General features: G+C 45.9%; 1 protein-coding gene across 2 annotated transcripts in view; it reads left to right on the top strand.

The window, feature by feature from the left end:
* LOC146177848 (BTB/POZ domain-containing protein KCTD3) overlaps positions 1–21,125 on the top strand; it is a 178,325-nt gene that overhangs the window by 60,409 nt on the left and 96,791 nt on the right. For both annotated transcript variants that reach the window (XM_084580612.1, XM_084580613.1), the window contains 6 exons: positions 4,362–4,435; positions 4,945–5,003; positions 13,471–13,551; positions 14,477–14,641; positions 16,788–17,090; positions 17,786–17,882. In XM_084580612.1, the coding sequence (XP_084436738.1) occupies positions 4,362–4,435; positions 4,945–5,003; positions 13,471–13,551; positions 14,477–14,641; positions 16,788–17,090; positions 17,786–17,882 (779 nt within the window). The remainder of the gene's footprint in view (positions 1–4,361; positions 4,436–4,944; positions 5,004–13,470; positions 13,552–14,476; positions 14,642–16,787; positions 17,091–17,785; positions 17,883–21,125) is intronic.

Raw genomic sequence — 21,125 nt, 5'->3', positions numbered from 1 at the left:
TCAGCGACTAGGACTTCCGGCAAGATCCGACTTCGGTCGGCGGATCGATCTGGAGCGTCCCGAGTTGCCCCAAACGACCAGCGGAATATGCGCACCCTATCTTGGTCGACCAGTGGAAATCGAAATCGTCGTCCCGGAGCAAGAAAACGTGCTCCGTAGCGACCAGTGGAAATCGCCATGATTGATGAAGGATGTACAGGGCCTTTCGGAAGAGAACAAGAAGGCAGTAGTGAGCACGCTTTTCAATACCTTACATTCGCTAATATACGACGTGTACTATCGAGTGGTAATACCGTTGAACATTACGTCCACGATGATTCCGTTTGCTAATAGTGCCGACGAGTACTACGATGAAGTGGACATGCACGTGCAACACGACATGAGTCAACCGATACAGTTGAAGTCGTTGCGCGACGACACGCCCGACAGCGGCATCGACGACGTGGACGCGATACGTGCAAAAGTGAGCAAGGGGTTGAAAGACATGATGGGAAACATTGCCGAAGAAGTCAAGGTACAGAAGGATCAGTTTGATAACTTGAAAGAAGCGTACAATTCTGCCAAGTCTAGCTACGACGGAGCCAAGGCCGATTTTGAACAGAAGAAACAAGAGTATGAGAGTGCCAAAGAAAAGATCAAGCAAGAAGCTACCGCCGCATCCAGCTCGACCATTCCTTCTTAGCGCGCGACGGTGGCTGGGGGTTGATGGAATAAAATAATGGCGTTTGAATTGCTGAATGCGCGAGCGTTTGAGTCTTTCATCGAAATTCCGTGGGAATTGGACGAATTGTTGCGCCGAGCGGCGTACAACGATTCGACCGATGAGAAAGTTATCGAGATATCTAATTTCAGCGACGTCAGTCTGACTAAAGCTGCTGCAGATATGCTCACCGAAGAAGAAGCGAAGACGCATAGAATTGTGCGTGTACAGATATCGATTGCAACCGGTAACGGTCAGGCGGTGCAAAGTGAGCAAAATCAAGGCAGTGCTAGCGTAATCCCGTGGTCGCCTCAAATATCGATTGTAACGCTCGGAAACACCAAGGGAAAAGCTATCACTAACTACGCACTACGCGATTCGTACGTTTCGGTGTTCATACTGCCGTTCATACTGTTCATACTGCCGGTGGATAAAGTCGACGAATTTAACAATGCACTATCGACATATTCGTCACAGTGGTGGCCTGAAATTTCGACTTCAACGACATGCACGCTACGATAACAATTCCTTCCAACGAAGGTACTAACCTCGGTATCACGCGTAGAAAGAGATCATTATTGAGTTTCGCACAGATTGCGACTAGAGTGTTACCATTTGATACTTTGAGGAAGGAATTGGGATCCATATTACCTACCACCCCAAGGGTAGATGTACAAACGGACGACCGTTTGAGCGAAGTGTTTTACAACTATCGTCTGTTGAGATGCGCCGCGCGTTACTTAGACGCGATGCGTTGCAAACATTTGTACACTCGGTTGTTACGCACCGCGTCCGACAGAAAGTTAGGAACGAGTGTCGTACATTCCGTCCTCCAGAAAGTAGCATCGGGCGAAATACATCACTCGTGGCTGAAGTCGGCTCTATTGTTCGTCGCGTTCGCGAACACGTACCAGGACAGGTCACTAACCATATCTCACGTACCCAAGAACATTCTGATCTTACAATATGCCTTAAAGAGTATAGAAAGGGAGAAAACAGTAAACATGGTCACTGCATTTGTGTCAGGATCACCTTGAAGTGGATTTCACTGCTGTTCGCAACCACCAAAACTCCAAACGTCTCTTTGTTGCCTCAGTTGTGTCCATTGAGACTGCTTCTCCGTTCCAAACCTAAAACCAAGCACCACGAGCAGTGACACCATACTGGCAGACGGGAGGATAGCTGGACACTCCAGTACTATGTGGTCAGTTGACTCCTTCACCACTCCGCAGATAGCACACAAAGTCACGAGACCAGTCGTGAATCTTGCCCTCCACTTGCACATAGGCAAAGCTCCCGAGCCTGCCTCTGCCAACAAACCACTACTGCGCGAGTTGTCACACTGCAGCTCCATTCGGGTAGCGGCCTTTTCCGCTTGGTGCAGGGCCATTGACGATTTTCCCATGGCAGATTTCTACCATTCCTCTGTCTCGACTTGCTGCACCTGGAGCTGGGTCTTCTGTTTCGCTCTATAGCCGATCTCCAATGTTTTCGTAGCCACTGAAACTGTCGGGTGTCGGTACCTTTTGCGAAGGGTGCACGTCCGGCGCGTCCATCTTGTTGTTTGACCGGCAAAAATGGTGTGGACAAGGGTCCGACAGGCCACATTCGACTCGGGGAGACATAAGAGGCCATTTTGGAAACCCACTTTCGTCACTGCTTCCCGGGCCGTGAAAGTTGAGGAACCCGTGTCCCCTTGAATGCTCTTGATAGGAGTGTGTTTGGGCACTCTGAGTGCCATGCGGTCCACCTCCCTCTGGTGAATCTCGACAAATTCTCTTGTCTCCACCAAGAGACAGAGCACAGCACTGGCGTAGGTCAGGCTCGGAATTGCCACCATCTTCTACAGAGCCCGTAACATCTCGTATCTGCTGAATGTCCACAGGGCTTGTCGTACCAACATCCCTTTGTTGTGGGCTGCCTTGATCCTCAACCCGCGCTCATGTGGAGCTAGGTAGTCCGCCGTAGCACTGAAACTCACCGCAAGGTACTTCGCTGCTTCCACCAGCAGGATGGTGCCGCCCTGTAAAGCCCATTCTGTTTGCATACGTTCTGAGCCCATTCCCTAGCCATGGTCATACTCAACCAAATGCAGCTTAAGTTATGCCAACCCTGTGCCACATGTCCAGCATTTGTTGAAACTCCTCCGAGGAGTTCGCCACCACCGCGAAATCATCTGCGTAAACGAGGGCCGGTATCCTCCGCACCACCGCCTGACCCTCCTCGTGGTGTTCGAGTGCATAACCCAGCCTCGATCTGCCTCGATCCTTCCAACTGCTGACACAAACCTGCCACATACAACTTAAAATACTAGAGAGAGTGGACAGCCCTGCCTAAGACTGCACCTATGTCTACTGGCACAGTCAGGGAGCGCTCCGTCTTCCCCCGTGTCTCCACGGCATGCAAGCTTCCCCGACGTACCCCACCAGCACATTGGCTTGATGCGCTCTGTCCTGTTTTCTTTTTTTTTTTTATTGTTGCTGCTTCAACATCGGCATCTCCGCGTACGCGTGGACTTTTCTGGTCGCCGCTTTTCTGTGTCTTTATTGACTTTCAATGAGCATATCTGATTGTTATAACCAATAATGTAATGTGACGCCATTTAATAAGCGGTTTATTTTGCCATAGAACACATGGCAAGCATCACGGTGCAGCAGGTGCCTATTGTTATATCTGATATATTGTTAAAACCGGTATTGTTATAAGTGCGTCTGACTATATTAAATTATCCACATATATAGTGTATGACATATTGCAAAGTTCACACTCTCACGGCTCTCAGGCTAGTAAGGACGGTTTCCACATTGTGCTATCCACTACACACTTCAGCAGTTTGTTACAGTTTACAATTGTCTTCGCAAAAAATGAGTAATCAGTTACTATGAGCTCGATATTCTGGAATCGTTTTTGATTATTAAAACATGTATTTATACAGGAAAGATATGTAACATACTCATAACTATTGATATTGAATAGATTATTGTAACATTAGGTACAACAATTCCAGTTCAATATACACATATATATTGTATGACATTGCAAAGTTCACACTCTCATGGCTCTCAGGCTAGCAAGGACAGTTTCCACATTGTGCTATCCACTACACACTTCACCAGTTTGTTACAGTTTACAATTGTCTTTTCAAAAATTGAGTAATCAGTTACTATGAGCTCGATATTCTGAAATCGTTTTTGATTATTAAATCATGTATTTATATAGGAAAGATATGTAACATACTCATAACTATTGATTTTGAATAGATTATTGTAACATTAGGTACAATTCCAGTTCAATATAGAACTTGAAAGGTTGTAAAATAACTACTATTGTCCTAATCAGAAAAGTATGGCTGATATTGCATTCCTTGTACTATACTGCTTAGCAATATTTAATAATAGTTTATTGATTAGTATTTTCTATTGTTTCTACAAACAAGGATGTAAAAAGATGTAATATAAGGATGTAAAAAGATGTAATATCTTGAAAAGTGACATATTAGGAATATCATTACATATTTGAAGTAGCAGAAAATCAATTGGGACTGTGCGTTTGCATCGGATTTAGTCTAAAAATAAAGGAAAACATTCCAGCAGCTCTGCCCCTCCTCGGACTGCTGTACTGACTCTAAAAGTGAACAAAGGCATGCCTGCTTCTGCCGCAGATCTTCATAGACCGGGATCCCAAGCTTTTCTCAGTCATCCTGAACTTCATGCGGACCAAGGACATTGACCTGAGGTGCGTCTGCTGTTCGACCCAGTGTGGTCCGCTTTGCTGTGCAGATGACAAAATCAAGGGTGCAGTGCACTGGTGTTCGAAAATAGACACGATTAGTTTTTAAATTTTTGGCGGAATATTTACCGTTCATGGGCAAGTCTGATTGTATTGATGTGTATATAGGCTTAGAGCATCTTATATTTTTCGCCACACTTTTGGTGGTGTGCACTTACTCGGGGTTTCCGCAGTTTCTTGTGCACTTAATGCATTTTTTGGTTTGAGTGTGCTGCACGCAAACAGGAAGTGAATGCGACCTGCCAGTGATGGTGCATTTCATGCTTTATAAATGTGAGCTCTGCTGCGGGTCTAAAGGCACTGGACTTTGAAGATGAAATTTAATGGGGGCAGAGAACAGTTCGTACCTGTTAATTTGCCTGTGTCTGCCATGAGTGTACTTGGCCTCTGCTCTGCTGCTGGTAGCTGCGCTCTTGCACTGTCCCGCATGTTTGGTGATTCCCATTGGCTTTCAGGAACCTGGATATGAGCATTCTGCGTCATGAGGCAGAGTTCTACGGAATCACACCCCTTGGTGAGTGCTTCTTGGGTACAGTGGCTGGTGCTGCCTGTTTTGAGGCATTTATTTATTTATTTAGCATACTTTCAAGGCACACAGGGTCAACAGAAAGGAGTGATGAAGTTAATAGGCTAATGAAGAATTAAGTATAAGGCACCTTGAACGGCAATGCTAAAGTTAGTCGTGTCACAAATGCAAACTATGAATGCAGAAAGGCAGTTCCATTCAATGGCTGTTCTTGGTAAAAAGGAGGAATGGCACAATTTAATACGACAAAATGGCACCTCAATTTTGTGTTGATGATCGATGCAAGATGAGATGTAATTGGGTGCGGTGAAAAGATTTTCTTTCAGGAAAGGATTGAAGTAGTGTATTTTATGGAAAAGAGAGGCAAGAGTTCTTGTGGCTTAGCAAAAGTTCAGGCAGATCTAGTATTGGTTTCATGGACATGACCCTAGAATCAGGGTGTCGAACCGGAACCGAACCTGAATTTTTGCCCGGAGCCAAACCGAACCCGACTTTTTTCCGCCATCTTGGAACTGAACCCAAACCGGAACGAAAAGGAGGAACTCGTTTCGAACCGGTTCACAGTATTCTTGTGACCCACTTTTGCTACCAACTTACCCTTATTATATTTTTCTTTTATCGCTGCTTGTAAAACATCTCACTTATTTCCAAAGCAGCATTGCACACCGCAAACACCACAACCACATTGAAAAATCGTCCCTTGCAAAAAGATGACAAGAATGAAGAAAAATACCTTGCCACATGCATATCACCAATCTCTGGTGTCGGGCTATCGTTTCATTTAGAACACGGGTGGCCGCTGCACTGCGCAATAGCGCAAATGACTTATGGAGAAAGTTGCCCCATTCGAGAGCCTTCCCAGGCAGCGAAACAATAGCATATAATTCATAAGTTGAGCTAAATATTTAGGCAAATAAATATGTTTCATGTGCAACTGAAAAACGAAATTACGAATCTGTTAAAAATTTCGGGAATAAGTTTATATTAATATTCTCCCACAACGTTGCAATGAGTCATATGGCACGTGCATAGTAGCCGTATGCGAAGAAATGCCAGCAGATGCGATATGGTGGAATGAGACTTCAGAATGATAAGCCAATGCTGATACTGAGAAGGCCGCCTTGGGCAGCAATTTACCGGTCCGTTCTTGAGTTGTATATGAAGGAATCAATTTCTTTTGTCGATCTGCTCTTCCTTTTTGTCCCTAAGCGATGTCTGCTTGTTTTATTTTCCTTGGCAAGTTAATACTATGCCAAGAGTGGAGCTCCGGTGTTCAAATGTGAAGACTGGGTGGAGCAAGGAACTGAGTTTAAGTGGATTAATTCACAAGCTCTATTCAGTGTACTATCATTTCTGCTCATGCAACTATGGCGTCGAAAAAGAAAGTTTCGAGAAGACTGCAGAACCTACAGTAGAGAAATACTAAAGCCTGAGCGTTGCTGATGCACACGGTACATTGCCACCCCTTGTCGAACACAACAAGCGTTCCATTAAACGCATCAAGGTTCACGGATGTTCTATAAATGGTTTACAGGAAAGGAAAGGCGCTGTATTTCTCACTCTCGAAATCTCACGGACAAATTTCGCCAACGCGAGACTTTGACACTCATTGCACACTTCTGATCACGACCAATCATCTATTTGGCTCATTAAATCAGAAACACATCCACTTCCGGTTGGCGTGACATCACATGCCTTGGACATCGACATTAGGCATATGGCTATTTCGACTTCTGATTGATTGTTCTTTTACAATTTGGCTATAATTTAGTTAAACTAATCACCCTATTGACATAATTTTATTTGCAGCATCCTCGCATCATCCTCTATCGATCACAACCTTACGTTTGATCCTACCCCTTCTCAAGACGACAGAACGGCTGCGGACACATTCTGTACAGAGGACCCCGCCGACGTAGCCAAGAAAGGCTTTCGACCGCCTTAAAACAATTAGAGGGTCTCTTAGATGTCTCTTAAGAAGAGAATAGCAAAAGCCTACCTACCATTCCTTTCCTATCATTTGCCTCTCATCTTTTGCCTCTTTTCAGCATTCGTTGCAGTGCTACATATAATTATAATTGGTTTACAGGAAAGGAAATGCTCAATATCTGTCACGCTTTCTCCGGCAAGTGCACGGACGATAAGCCATCGCTCCTGCCACGCGGCGTGCTTTGGTGCGTGTTCAAGTGTGGCATTGCAAATGGCAGCAACGCTACACAAAATACATTATGCTTAATCTCACGAAATATAACAGATCTCTTGCACGCAACTCTCTCGCATCGAATTTCGTTCCATGAACAAAGAAAGGCTTTCGTCTTAAAACAATGCCTTTCATCCATGCCATCACTTATGCCATTACTTTCATGCCATCACTTTTGCGAATACCTAAGACAGTCCAGAAAGCTGGTACTGAAAGCTAGAAGCGAGCTATTGAGACAAAACATAACTAATGAGGAACATGGTATACGGGTTGCGCGGTGACGAGGGAGGTCAGGAAGAAAACCTTGAAAAGCAGGGAGAGGGACGAATTTAAGAAGCGTGAAATGCAAAGGCGTTCGCCTGCTTTACAATATGTAATCACACATCGTATATAAATCGTTAGTCTTGGGGTGTGAGCTTGGTTCGACCTTGATCTGATTTCAAAGTCATTTAGCGGGAGCACGGCGAAACATTGTTGTGCATGTAGTAGTAGAGGTTTCGCTCCAAAATAAAAATTCTTGTGAAATTTTGTGTATCTGAAAAGTTCGGCAAGAAACATTATTTTCATTTAACTTTTTTTAGCGTGGGACAACTTTAATTGATTATATGTGAATTAAAATATTATTTTTCTCCCGTCCTGCTCTAATCGTCGGTCAGTCATTATAAACATTCTACCGCGGTCTGTACAGCCAGTGGAGTCCTTAACACCTGATGACAAACACTATAGGCTGACTACTATATAAAGTTTTAGCTTTTATTATATAGTTTAATAAGAAAGAAAGCTCGGTATTCAAAAATTAAAAAAAACATCCGAATTTTTTACCGAACCCATACCCACTTGAACCGGTTCAGGCAGGGTCGAACCGATTTGAACTGGAACGGAATGTGTCTCCGAAGCCGAAACTGAACCCGAACCAAACCCTAAAAAATTCCGGTTCAACACCCTGCCTAGAATGATATGATGCACCACGCAGCAGAGTAAGTGACATAGGAGAGGTACGCAAACACACGCACGCACATAAACAAGGATGATACTGCACTGACAACTGATTAATTGGACACCAACACCTCTTCCTTCTCCACTTCTAAGCACACGCACCACTTCATCTTTACATTGAATTGCATCGGCCAGACCGGGAGATGCATAAATGATAGGATAAGAGAACATGCCTCTGCAATTTTGGATAAGTCCCGGACTAACCTTGCGTTACACTGCAAAGACTGCACTTTATGTGAAAAAGAAATATCTCCAGAAGAACTTAAAAAAGTAGCAGTTTTGAAGAAAAACAAGGGCAGATTAACGAGAGATATCTTGGAAGCCTGGGCGAAATCCTTAGCTGGTGATGATTGCATCAGCATGTCTTCTGTTTTCCTATCGAAGGAAGAGAAAGACCTTTAAGATCACTGGGAAGACCGTCAAGATGAAATGGTGTGTGTGCTTAGGAGTGGAGAAGGAAGAGGTGTTGATATACAATTAATCAGTTGTCAGTGCAGCATTGTCCTTGTTTATGTGTGTGTGTGTCTGTGTGTGTGTGTGTGTGTGTGCGTGCGCGCGCACGCCTCACGTATGTGTTGTCACCTACTCTGCTGCATGGTGCATCATGTCGTCTGACCAACTAACTCGACTTTCTACTGTATTATCCTAGAATGATGTAAATAATTACAGAAAAAGAAAATGGGTGGCGCAGTTCTTAGTGCTTTCAAGATAATTGATAAGATTAGTATGAGCAGGTTGCCATATGGCACAAGCATACTCCAACTTGGACAGACAACTGTCCCGTATAATGTAATGTTTTAGTGAGGCAGCTGTTGATGCAAAGTTGCACTTCAGATAGCCTAATGTACAGTTAGGCTATATACAGTTAGCATTATTACAGTTAGCATTATTAGTGACATATTCAACGTTCATGTTCCATGAAAGATTGCTAGTAATATGTAGGCCAAGATACTTATGACAGTTAAAAACCAACAGGACAGCGCCATTAAACAGAATGGGGGAGTGCATCAGAAACACGGATTTAGTCATCAGCTTGGTGCGGCGTGCACATGTCCTAGTCTTGTCAGGCCGCTTAGCACGTGACATGGGCCCACTAAGATGCTGTAAACAGATGTTTGTGGAGGTCCACGACTGCATGCAGGTTTTGAACCTCTGAAGAAGACGAGCAGCTATGACCATAAATATGCAGCACGCTTCAGTTGCACCTTTGGTTCGTAGAAATTTATGGGTGATTGGTGCGTGCTCTCACACATAGCAAAACCTTGAAACCTTCACATTCTTTCTACACTACAGTTAAAAAAAACTGATAAGCTGAAGTATGTTCTTTAGTGTTTTGGCCACGTTTGAATACTCGTTACTCAGAATTTTCCAAGCCTTGCTCTACCGGTGACCTGTTTAGAGTGATCATGGGGACTGCCCGTTGTGTGTCTAGTCACCACCACTGGGCGCTCTCCTTGTGTAGTGGGTGCAAGTGAAGAGCCAGTTTAGAATCTTACAGTGGCCTGTACTCTGTCTCCTGCTCAGCTTGTCATCACCATGTCGCCACAGTGCTGCTAGTCCCTGTGACGGATTCTGATGACTGCACAAAAGAGAAAGGGACAAAGAAGGCACATGAAAGCACATGAAGAGAGCTGCTCTTTTTTTCCAGCCATCCTCAGAGTCCACTACAGTTGTGACCCAACGAGTAGGCTAAGCCACTGTGTCGCTTGTTAGTCCTTAAAGGCAAAGCTTGCGAGTCTTCCATGCTTATTTGGGAAAGTTAAAGAAACTTACTGAGGTGGCTGCTCTAAAAGGAGTGCACCCTTTTGGAATGAGCACCAGTCAGAAAGGACGTCTGGGCTGTGTCAGAGAACAGGCATCCCCCATCAAGGATATGAAACATATGGCAGATTAGGCTAGGCTCAGTGCAACTTGGGGGTGGGGGGAAGAGGTGTTTGCATCTGAGCTTTGTTACATTAAGTGCTTCCTTTTCACTCCTTACTAGTCTTATCCTGCTACAGAATTTCAGGCAAAGCATGTACACAAACAGGGAGCCGTTGATGTTGTCGCATCATACCCTTGGTAGCTGTGCATCACAGAGGCAAGGCTAATGTTTCTGGTGGTCTGGACTAGAGAAAAACGTGCAAGGCTAGAGGAGTATCATAAACTGTGGATGAAATCTGTTTTTGTGTGCCAGGGCTCTTGATTCTTCATCCCGGTTGCAGTGTTGCTAAACAGACCTTGCTTCTTGGTTCTGTTTGTAGGTACTGCAACCCGCTTGCAGTAAGCAATCTTTCCATTTTAGCAGGGTGGGAGAGAAACATGTATATATTTTTACGGATGAGGAAGAAGTGGGCAGTGGCATCGGCAGAAGCACTCTCGTTAGGCTCACCACAATTCATTAAATCATCCCACAATCATTGGCCATCCTCTCTCTGTTCTGTTTTTATCGGCTTGCCACCTCGTAACAATATTTGATCCTGAAAGGATATTGAAAATACAAGTACAAGCAAATAAAGTTGCTGAGGTTCATTGCGACTAAATCTTGTGCAGTGCGTGACAGCACAAGTTTGGCATAGTTTGTCTTGGTGGATGGTGTTGTCTTCTGACCTGCTTTTGTCGATGCTGCTTCGCACAGTGTTGCTCAGTCTCTGAGAACTGCTGCGAAGGACCAGGCTCGCTATCAATTTCAAAGCAGACTGAATTCACTCTCAGCTCGTCACGCGAGTTTGTATGATTAAACACAACACTGCTGTTGTTGCGTACACGTTCAGCGTAAAAAAACCCAAAAATAAGAATGTTTAAGGGTACAGGGTTGGCCCTATTCTTCCCATGCATTTTAGCCTATGCTTTGTGGGGGTTTGAGGGGGACGGTCTTCCGCCCCGCTCCTACTCCGCAGGTGCAGCGTCCTCGCTAGCGACCCGCGGAGGGGAACAAAGGGGACAAAGGACGGGGACGACACATAGTTAATACTCGAATGCTATTTATTGCACTTGCAAATAATACAGAGCATGCTGGCTAGCTATACATCAACAAGGTTTTCCTTGGAAGGGCAAGGCTACGTAAGAAGGGCTTTTGACTCACCGGCAGGGGAATGGGGGTGCGATTTCGGCGGCGGACATTTGAACGCGCCGTGAATATGGCGGCCGGGATCTCCCGTGCGCGCCGCATTCTTCGGACAAAGCCATACCATGGCGTTTGCCGCGGAAGGCGGCGAGACCGTGCGGTATTTACCGGTCGCTTCGCCGTTGGAACCAGAAGATGGGCGGTCGTGCACGACGGGTCCTCCCGTGTGCACAGCGTACTCCGTGCCCGCTATCCCCCGGCATTTGCCGGGAGAGGCGGCGGGAGACGACCGCTCTCGTTGCCGGCTGGATCCGGAAGCTTCATCTCGTCTTCTCGCTGGAAACCGCGTAGACGTCTTGGTGGCGCATCCATTGTTGATTCTCCTTCCCCCAAGGGGAGGTATTTACCTCCTCTCCCAGCCGGCGCTGCCATGAAGCTCGTTGGGGTGGTGGTGGTCGGTCGCAGCGAAGGGGGAGGAAACTGGTTTTCCACAGTTTGTGCCCCCTTTTTCTCATGATCTGCTGTGGTTAGAATTATCATTTTGGTGTCATTATAACCAGGTAGTGATACTGAACTAGGATTATTGTTTTCCGAATATTGGATTTTTTGTTTTTTAGGCATACCAAATTTTGAAGCCAAAATCTGCAGTAAATGTTTTTTAAACCAAACTTCTCTGCATTAGTGTTCATAATTCTAGTTCTGGAGCCTCTGTGTAGTGTTCCCTTAATACTTCTAAAATTTTATCTCTATAACTCTTGTAGTTCCTAAAATAAGGGTCAAATGCAGCAAAATTTCATGTTTTGAGGCAATTGCCTTTGAAGTGGAAGAAAGAGCTCTATTACAGTATGGAACTCTAGATATGCATACTGATGCATTTTTTCAATAGCTACCAACAAGGTAGTCACCTCCATTATCAATACTTTTCTATGCTAGCTGCCTTGCTCTCTGGGCCTCCTTAGTAACCATTCATATAGTCTTCTCTACAAAGCATATTCACTGCTGGTCTGCTTCGCATAACCACTCGACTCTGAGCCGTCCAGCAGAAACTCCGAATGATCTCAAAGGTCAGCCCAAGCGATGTTCCTCAATGTTATTTATTTGGATGTCTTGAATCGGTGCGTTGAGAAGCATTATACAGACTTCAGGGAGAACATGCAAGCAACAACTTCTCAGGCAGCATCTTCAACCAGCTGCAACTATGCACCGCATTCTTTGTACTCACAGCTTTCGGCGACAGCACACGAGAGAATGTCAGTGTCAATGAGGCCATAGCCACAGTCACTAACACTTGCTTTATGGTCTCCAAGCATTCCTCCGTGCGTGAAAGTTTCGACGTAGACATGCGCAGTGACCGTGGCATCTGCAGCTGGATTGTGTTCCAGAGATTTGGTGTCATTGCTGTTCAAATTATGCTAGTTACCGTTGAAGCATCATTTTCCAAACCACTTCTTTGTCTTCGTCATTGAATGAGCGATAAGTATCTAGCGTCAAAATAAATACAGTGTCAGTTGCCCATGAAAACCGGCTGAAGCACTAGCAACTGAAGCGCATTGCAAGTAATGCGGCTGCATCTGAAGTTTTTTTTAGGCTAAGTAAATATGTTAGCTAGCTTTTCACTGTTTTCAGGTAAGTGACATCCACCTCGCTAAACGTGAAAAAACTAGGCGATAAAAGCTTTCATTTTCAGATTGGGAGAGGCGGAAGTCCCAAGCAGGTGTCAAAGGAGGCATGGCTAGGTGCTGCCTAGTTTTTAAAAAATGTTGATTTCAGGGTAAAAACATCCTGTGGGCGTAAATAAAAGGCTGAACTATATTAAGGATGGAATGGGGATTTTAAATTACAGAAAAACAAAAAATCAAACTTTTTCTGAAATTTTGCCACCTTAGCCCGACAGATGGTGGCGCAGAAACCACCATCCAGTCATTGCCATACCAGCTGCCAGATGCATGCTTGGGAGGAAGAGCGCAGTGTGTGTCCTAGGGGCAGCTTGTCTAATGTGGAATCCAAGGTTCGTTGAAAGCTGGATTCTCATCTTATCCTTCCATATTAGTGGCCAAGCCCTAGTTGGCAGCGCCTGCCAATTTGACAACACACCGAATGGCTGAGCCGGTTTCACATTGAAAGTGTTTGTCACATGCATCTTTTCTTTTTTTCTTTTGTGCCTCTCTTTTGTGGCATGGCATACCTGATGCCTGTCTGTGTGGAATTTTCAGTGAAACGGCTCATCTTATGCGAGGACCTGCACCAGTCATCGTGTGGCGATGTCCTCTTCCACGGCTACCTGCCCATGGCCAGTGAGTGTGTCTCCTCTAAGGGGAGCGTAATATGCGTGCAGCACATGTTTGTGCAGTACATAGAAAGATTGCACTGTTGAAGACCCAACACTACATTTACAAACTGAGCACTCTCTGTCACTGTATGCGGCAAGGGGCATTGACGACTGCGGTTTGCAGTTTTCACAGTGAAACAGTGCTTAATTACGGCTTCCTTCTGGGCAAGGTGGTTCATTCTGATTCTAATATAACAGCGCTAATACATGTAGCCACAGAACTGCACACAAGTTTAGACTGCGCTCGTGTCTTGTCTAAAACTCTTGTCCTGCTCTGTAGCGCTTGTAACAATGTTGCATTTCCTATAACTGGGAAGTGCGAAGATTGTTTGGAAGTTTTGTCTGGCTTCTGTTTCTGTTGGCTGCGCTCACATCCTGTATTTCCAGGTCTGTGCATTTTTATGGTCTTTACAGAATATATTTAGCTTGAAATGCATGTTGCATATGTGTGCACTTTGTTCTGAGATATGTATGGCTTTTGGTAATGGAAGAACAACCTGATACATGTAGGCACAATGTAAAAGGAAAAAAATGCTTAGTGATCTTGAAAACTTGCATTGTTATGGGACATGCCTTAACTCAAGTACCCTCATTGCCAGGGAGCCATTTCTTAGGATAGGGCATACATATGAAAAGCTGTGGAATAAATAGCGGGGTAATGCGCATACACCAAAAAAGGAGCAATGCACTGCAACGAAACACTGAAGGACTCAAGACTGAAAAGCTAAGTGAGGAATAGCATCTTTGTGCACGTGGAGGGGGAAAGGAGAGAGATAGGCAGAGTAAATAGCTGCAGCCAAGGAGAAAAGGGGTGAATGCCAGGAATTTGTTGTGTGCATGCATTGAAGGACTGGGCTTCCTAGCCATCCTCGCGTTGTATGTGAACACAGCGGTGCCACCGTACGAGGTGTCCAGCGGTGCCCGGAGCCTGCCGTCTTCGGGACTCCTGCCCACTCCCGCAGGGGGATCGGAGAGGCGCCCTCCGGAGCTGGGTGCACCCAGGCCCCCCTTTGTGGTGGACCCTCCATGTCTGCCTGGGATGCCAGGCATAGTTGGTGAGCATCTCCCCGACTCACAAACTGTTTTTCCTTGGGAGGAAGATTGCCAGGTTTTTAGACTTCAGGAACAGAGTCTAAATCTAGGTACATGTTTGAAGAGTGAGGTAAATCACCAAGATGAAGGACGAGAGATATAAGGAGGTGTGGATGACAAGGCTGAGCTAGCAATTACACAGGCAGATGGACCACACGTACAGCAGCCAGTGAGGTGAAGATAGAAGCATACAAGCAAGACTGTCACTGGCTGGCTGAGGGGAATGCCAGTCTTTTAGAAAGCCCGTGATAGTCTTGCTTTTGTGCTTCTGATATTCTGATATTCCGTGCTTCTTTCTCCCCACTATCGTTGCTGGATGCTGTGCAGGGGTCCTGTCCACAATCTTTTGTTTTTTTTTCTGTTTCTGCAGATAATGGCTTTTCAGTGCACATTGTCTCACCGTCAGCAACGCTGCCAGTGTCTTTGAATAGCATGGAGAAAAACCCCAAGTGGGCCAAGCTTATAGCTCTATAAATTTTCTCTTGCCTTGGCTTGGCTAGCTTGGCAGGGAATCGGGCTGCAGCTGTGCACGCCACTTAACCACGACTGGTTCTTATAGATATTTTTTTTCTACTCTTGCCTCGAACTTAGCCACCAATCTGACAGCGTCCATTTGGTTATTTCTACATGCTCAAAGTCGTTTTCTTTCATCATCATCATCATCATCATCATCAGCCTGACTATACCCACTGCAGGGCGAAGGCCTCTCCCATAGTTCTCCACTTAACCCGCTTCTGTGCTAGCTGCATCCACTTGACCCCTGCAAACTTCTTAACCTCATCCGCCCACCTTTCTGCCGTCCCCTGCTACGCTTTCCTTCCCTTGGAATCCACTGATGCTTAAACCCGCAAACTCCAATGCCTTGAATAAATCAATCCTGTTTTATTCAACTATAGGGTGGGTGAAGCCTGTTACAAAAAAAGTGTGAAGTATTCAGACATTTACTCCTCCTCACTGCATAAGACAGCCATGTCTTGATACTTGTCTTAGCCCACAATATGCCTACCCTATCCTCAAACATCAATGAGGTTCCCCTAGAATCATCATAGATGCTTTCTTTGACAACCCACTGCTTTATGGTGCCATCTGTTGATGAACAGAAAATGCAAGTACAGGCTGATGGTGATCGCAGTGGGTGGGAATTCAAAATTGTGTCGGGTGCAATGTTCCTGCTGCTGACACCTGGCCTGGCCCATTGGTATGACCAGCAAAGTTGCTGAGCAATTCAGTGACGAGTAGTACTAGTGAGAGTCAGTTCTAACAAGCCGTACACTGTGTCTGTTCCTCATGCACCTGCAAGAAGCAGTCCTCGCAACCCAGTTTAGCAATCCCTACTGTAGAAGTTTGTACATTTGGCAGTCTCCCATCAACAGGTCTGTAAGTGACCAGCAGTGTAAGTTGCGTAGGCAGCCTGCAGTCTGACTCATTGATGGCAGAACCAATCGGTACTGGAATTAATGAGTTGTTTTACATTGTTTCAAGGCCATGTGCTTGTCTGAAGCTTTTCACATTGTGACAGAGATGTTTTCCTGCCTTATGTCTTGACCCAGGTTAGAGGAACTATAGGCAAGGTACTATCAGGTGTCATTCTTTGTCTCTATTAGGCGAGCATTGTAAGTGATTTCTAAGTGGGCTTGACAGAATGTTTTTAATGCTGTACCGTCAAAGGGTACATTACGCAGAAAATCCGCCGTCAACATTGTGAGCGAAAAATGACGAGCGTGGCACTGGTTCGATGGGTTGAATGAGACTGCATGATATCAGAAAGTTGGTAAGAGCTGCCAACTCCGGTTGCTCGTTTGAGGTGGTAAGGTGGAATAAGAATAAACCTTTCGGTGCTCTTGGATGCTGAATCAGGCATGATACAGCTTTGTTAACCAAGGGTTTTATGTGTCAGGTGGTCTCCTACACTGTCACTTCATGTCCTTAAAGGTGGAGCTGAAGTGTCTTCCATAATTTTTTAATATAAAGGAGCATGACTACTATCCTTTGTGTATGGTTTATACTGACAGGCACGTTTTTATGTCTCTACAGTGCAGACCTGTCATGATAAGCTGCCACAGATAGCCAGGAGGACCAGTTTCTCAGTGTTTCTTTTCCCTGCCACAGACGTGCGACCAGGCTCAGTGTTTCGTGTGATGCCCGAAGCAGCAGCGACTGGCTCCCGACCACCCCCATCGTCCTGCAGCCACTCGCGTAACCCATCGCTGGACGCCCGCCAGGCTGCAGGTGGTGTCCCCACCGCACCCCAGCTGTCGCGCAGCTCGTCCGATTTGCGTGCAGGGGGCGTTCGCGGCCACTCACGCGCCTCTTCTCTTGATCTGCGGCAGCAGCACTCACGCAACTCCTCCGCTGACTTTGGACGACGAATCCGCGATGACAGTGGCTGGGCTAGCATCGGCCTGTCTCAGGGTGAGCAGTGCTTTTTGGTCTTTACCCAGCCAACCACCAACTTCCATTACACATGCCAGTATAATCAAAACAGCCAAGTGCAGTAGTGATATCCATGGCATGTCCTTTGGATGACAAAATTTGGATGAGAAATGGCAGATTTCCAAAATACTTATCTTAGATTATAATAGTCTTATGCTGTGTGTTGTTACCTGCTCTGCTGCCTTCTTCCAAGAGTTACTAAGATTATTCTCAAGGATGGTAATTTTCTGGTATTCTCCACTACGTTAGTGAGCAATACTGGTGCAGGAACTGAAGATGCTCATGAGAAGTTAGAGGACGGACAAGTCACAAGCACCGATTTTCAACAGGCTTTTTAGATGGCAAAGTTTGTTTTTATACCTGCATGTCTACTCATGCACGGCTGCTGATAAAAGAACAGGTCTTGTGTTTACAGAGAACCCGTTCTTATGTAGAAGCCATTACTAATATGACCTCCTCCTCTCTTATTGGTATAAAATGCTTTAACAAATTTAGTGAAGCTTTACCAGGACACTTTAGCAATACTTTGCGATTCAGCAGTGCATGTTCTTTTCTGTAACTTTACCCTTGACTTTGATTTGGACACACTGACTTTCCTCATGTGTAGTGGACTCCCATTAAGTTCGATTCAGCAAAGATGAGCAGTGTGAGACCATTGTCTCTCTTGTCGACAGGTGTGTCAGGCTGGCCGGACAACATGCGTGTCTTCATGGTCAAGGGCCACCAGAACTGGATTGCCGTGGCCTATGCCCACTTCGTCACTTGCTACAGGTGTGGGCTTGCACCAGACAGAGGTTGTCTCATGGTCAGCGCAGAAGTGAATTTAGCAACATACACATTAGACATAAGAACATAACAAATGGCAAGCTGTTTCATTTAACTGGGCATCTGTAGAAAGAAACCACTTAAATGCCAACCCCGAACTTGTGGTAAGGCGACTCTTGGTGCGACCAAAGTCCTTCAGTACCGCTATGGTCATGAAACTTCGTCGCTCTGTGGGAGAGCTTAGTACGCTGCCAAAAGAGGGTGCTGGCATCGATTAAGGTGCATGTTTTTTCCGGCGGCAGAGGCGGTGGCCGTTGATTTTTGGCGTGAGCGGGCAGTGTTTTCTTGACGTGGCGTGTTAAAAATAGCGGTGCTGAAATATGTGAATGCATATGTTGTGTGAATGATACCGTCATTTTGCTGCGTGACGGGCTGCCGCTCCAGCTTCAGGAGTAGCGACGAAAAGGTGCCTCCTTTTCGTTTCCCATCCGGCACCGAACTGCGACAGAAGTGGATATGTGCCATTCCCAGAAGAGAAGTTGCTGGCTTCTCATTTGGTTCCCCAATTGTGCATGTTTGCGAGAAGCTTATCGATACCATAGACATTATCTGGTACAGTCGAAACCCGCGATAGCGAAATCTCAAGAATACGAAATTCTCGCCGCAACGAAATATTTCCGAGATCCCGGCAAATGCCCATAGGGGCCAATGTATTTCGTATCTCTCGGCAAGGAAACATTTTTGTACCGCAATCCCACGATAACGAAATTTGCTGCAGCGTCGGTCCGCATACTATCTCCCATATTATGAATAACAGCGTCAAAAAAGCACTCAAATTGAGCAAACTGCAATAGCGCGCTTGCGTGGCTACAGCGAGAGCATTGGCGCCTGGCAACCTTGCAGCCGGAACAACTTTAAAAACTTTAGCCACCTTGAGCCGGTGCTAGCCACCATACCGGCGCAGCGCGTGTCCTCTGTGATCGGTTCCGCGTGGTTGTTTATCTCGGAGGCTATGTTCAGGGAAGGTAGCCTCGCAGCGACACCATCAGGGGGCGACACTAGATCATCAGCGCTGCACTTTTAGGCCTGCGAGCGGTGCACATGTGTTCGTTGTGTGTGGTGGCGGTGTGTATGAGCAGCAGCCCGCACGTTTGCGTTTGAGATGTCTCCGCCAGCCAAAAAACGAAGATTTTTGTCTCTGCAAGAGAAGGCTGCCATCATTGCTAAAGCAGAAAAAGGCAGGAAAAAAATGGATATCGCCGACGAGTACGGGATTGCGTGCAGCTCACTGTCGACAATTTTGAAAAGCAAGCCAGCCATTCTCGGTGCGCTTGAGAATGGTGCTCGAGCACAGCATAAAACAGTGACGGCTGCGGTGTTCCCGGACGTTGACAAGGCGGTGTTTGCCTTGTTGACAAGGCGGCCAACGCATGGGGTGCACTTTGTGCTGTCGACACCTATGTTGTTCCAGATGGCCTCAGTGTCGATAATTTCGTTCGCGCTGATGACGACGTAGTTGTCCATGAAGAAATGACCGATGAGGCTATCATCAGCAGCGTGTGCGAAACTGACGACACCGAGGACCAAGGTCCACAACATGGAGAGACGGTAAACCCGAGGAATGTGTTGGATGCCTTTGACACGATCCGGTCGTTCTTAGGCGCACACGACGACGACGTGGCAATGGATCACTTCTTGCAGTGTGAGAATAGAACCATGAAGTTGCTGTAAGGCTCGGCAAACTAAGCTGACTGACTTTTGGCAATAAATTTTCTTTTTGCGGGCTGTTTTCTATCTTTTCTGTCTCATTTTCGCGGCAACGAAATTCTTGCGAAAGCGAATTTTTTTGCTGTCCCCGGTGATTTCGTTATTGCGGGTTTTGACTGTATTATGAGTTTGTAGTGAACAGTGAGGTTGTGTCTCTGCAACGTGGCCAACCCAAGCTGAAGCCTGATGCTGTTCCGAGAATATTTGAAAGGCTTCCGCAGTATTTGATCAAAACTAAACCATGTTCTTGGCCATCTCCAAAGCGACGTCATATTGCATCAGATGCCAGCATTGCAGTTTATGCTTCCGATAACTCCCGCCCGAGCAGTCCGGCAAACGACGACTCTGATGATGCAGCCAGAGTCGATGTAGGTAATGGCGGTGAGGCCTGTGCATCACAGCTTGAAATGCTAGAGAAAGGTTACCAGCTGGCATGACAACCTCCCGTGTGTGTTTCTCTGTTTTTTTTTTTTTTTTTTTTTTTTTTTTTTTTTTTTTTAAGAGAAGCAAAGTTCGGATCACCATCATCATCCTCAGCCTGACTATACCCACTGCAGGGCGAAGGCCTTTCCCATATTCCTCCAATTTACCCGGTCCTGTGCGAGCCGCATCCACTTGACCCCTGCGAACTTCTTAACCTCATGCGCCTATATAGGGGCACCTACAATACGTTGCGCAATTAGGAATTGCGCTAACTTTAATTGGCGCTCCGCAAGGCAAAGCACCAACTGTATGAGTGCCGGTGGAAGCATGCTGAAGCAACAGTTGTGTGCGAAAAAACTGAGCAATCTAGTTAATCGTTTTCAAAAGCTGACCTTCTGAAAAAAAAAGAAGATCTTCGACTAGCTCTTGATGAATACTGGTTCAAAGTCTGCGAAAGCTGTGTGGTATGTGCAAACAGAGTGGCTTATTGTGCAAGTCGGTTGAACATTATTTTAAAAGAGCGCTAGAACACAGAGAGATATATCAGCGCATTGTGTGTCAGTCTCTTTCTATCTATCTATGTTCTAGCGCTGTTTTAAAATAATGTGCAAAGAGTGCTGTTTCTAGACGCTTGGACAACAACCACCACAACATTTGCGTGTTTGCTGTGTATAGCCTCAGATGCTTAGCTATACATTCAACCTTCCATTTAAATGCCACGATGGTTAATGCTAAGTGCCCCGAAGGATAAAGGGTGGTTAAAGCTATGGCTAGGACAGGCGAGTACACAAGCTGGGCAAACAGCCCAAGCGCACTGCGATTCTGGTAAGCACCACCTGTTAAAACGGCGTTGCTTTATCGGTCACTACGCAGGAGTAATGTGTATGTTGCAGGCTAACCTTTCGGAACAGTTTCAGTGTCTCATTATAAGCCTGAAAAGTCCCCACGCCGCAGCCAGACGATCACGGCCGAGGCTTGATCAAAGTGTGGCTCTGACCGCAGCGCTTTTCATATAAGTGTTATATCCGCGGTTGCCTTGAAGAAACCAGCCGTAAACGA

This window comes from Amblyomma maculatum, chromosome 10, assembly GCF_055883805.1.
Source record: "Amblyomma maculatum isolate TAMU_Amacu chromosome 10, ASM5588380v1, whole genome shotgun sequence".
In the NCBI taxonomy this organism is placed as follows: Eukaryota; Metazoa; Arthropoda; class Arachnida; order Ixodida; family Ixodidae; genus Amblyomma; species Amblyomma maculatum.
This window is presented reverse-complemented; position numbering and strand designations above follow the sequence as displayed.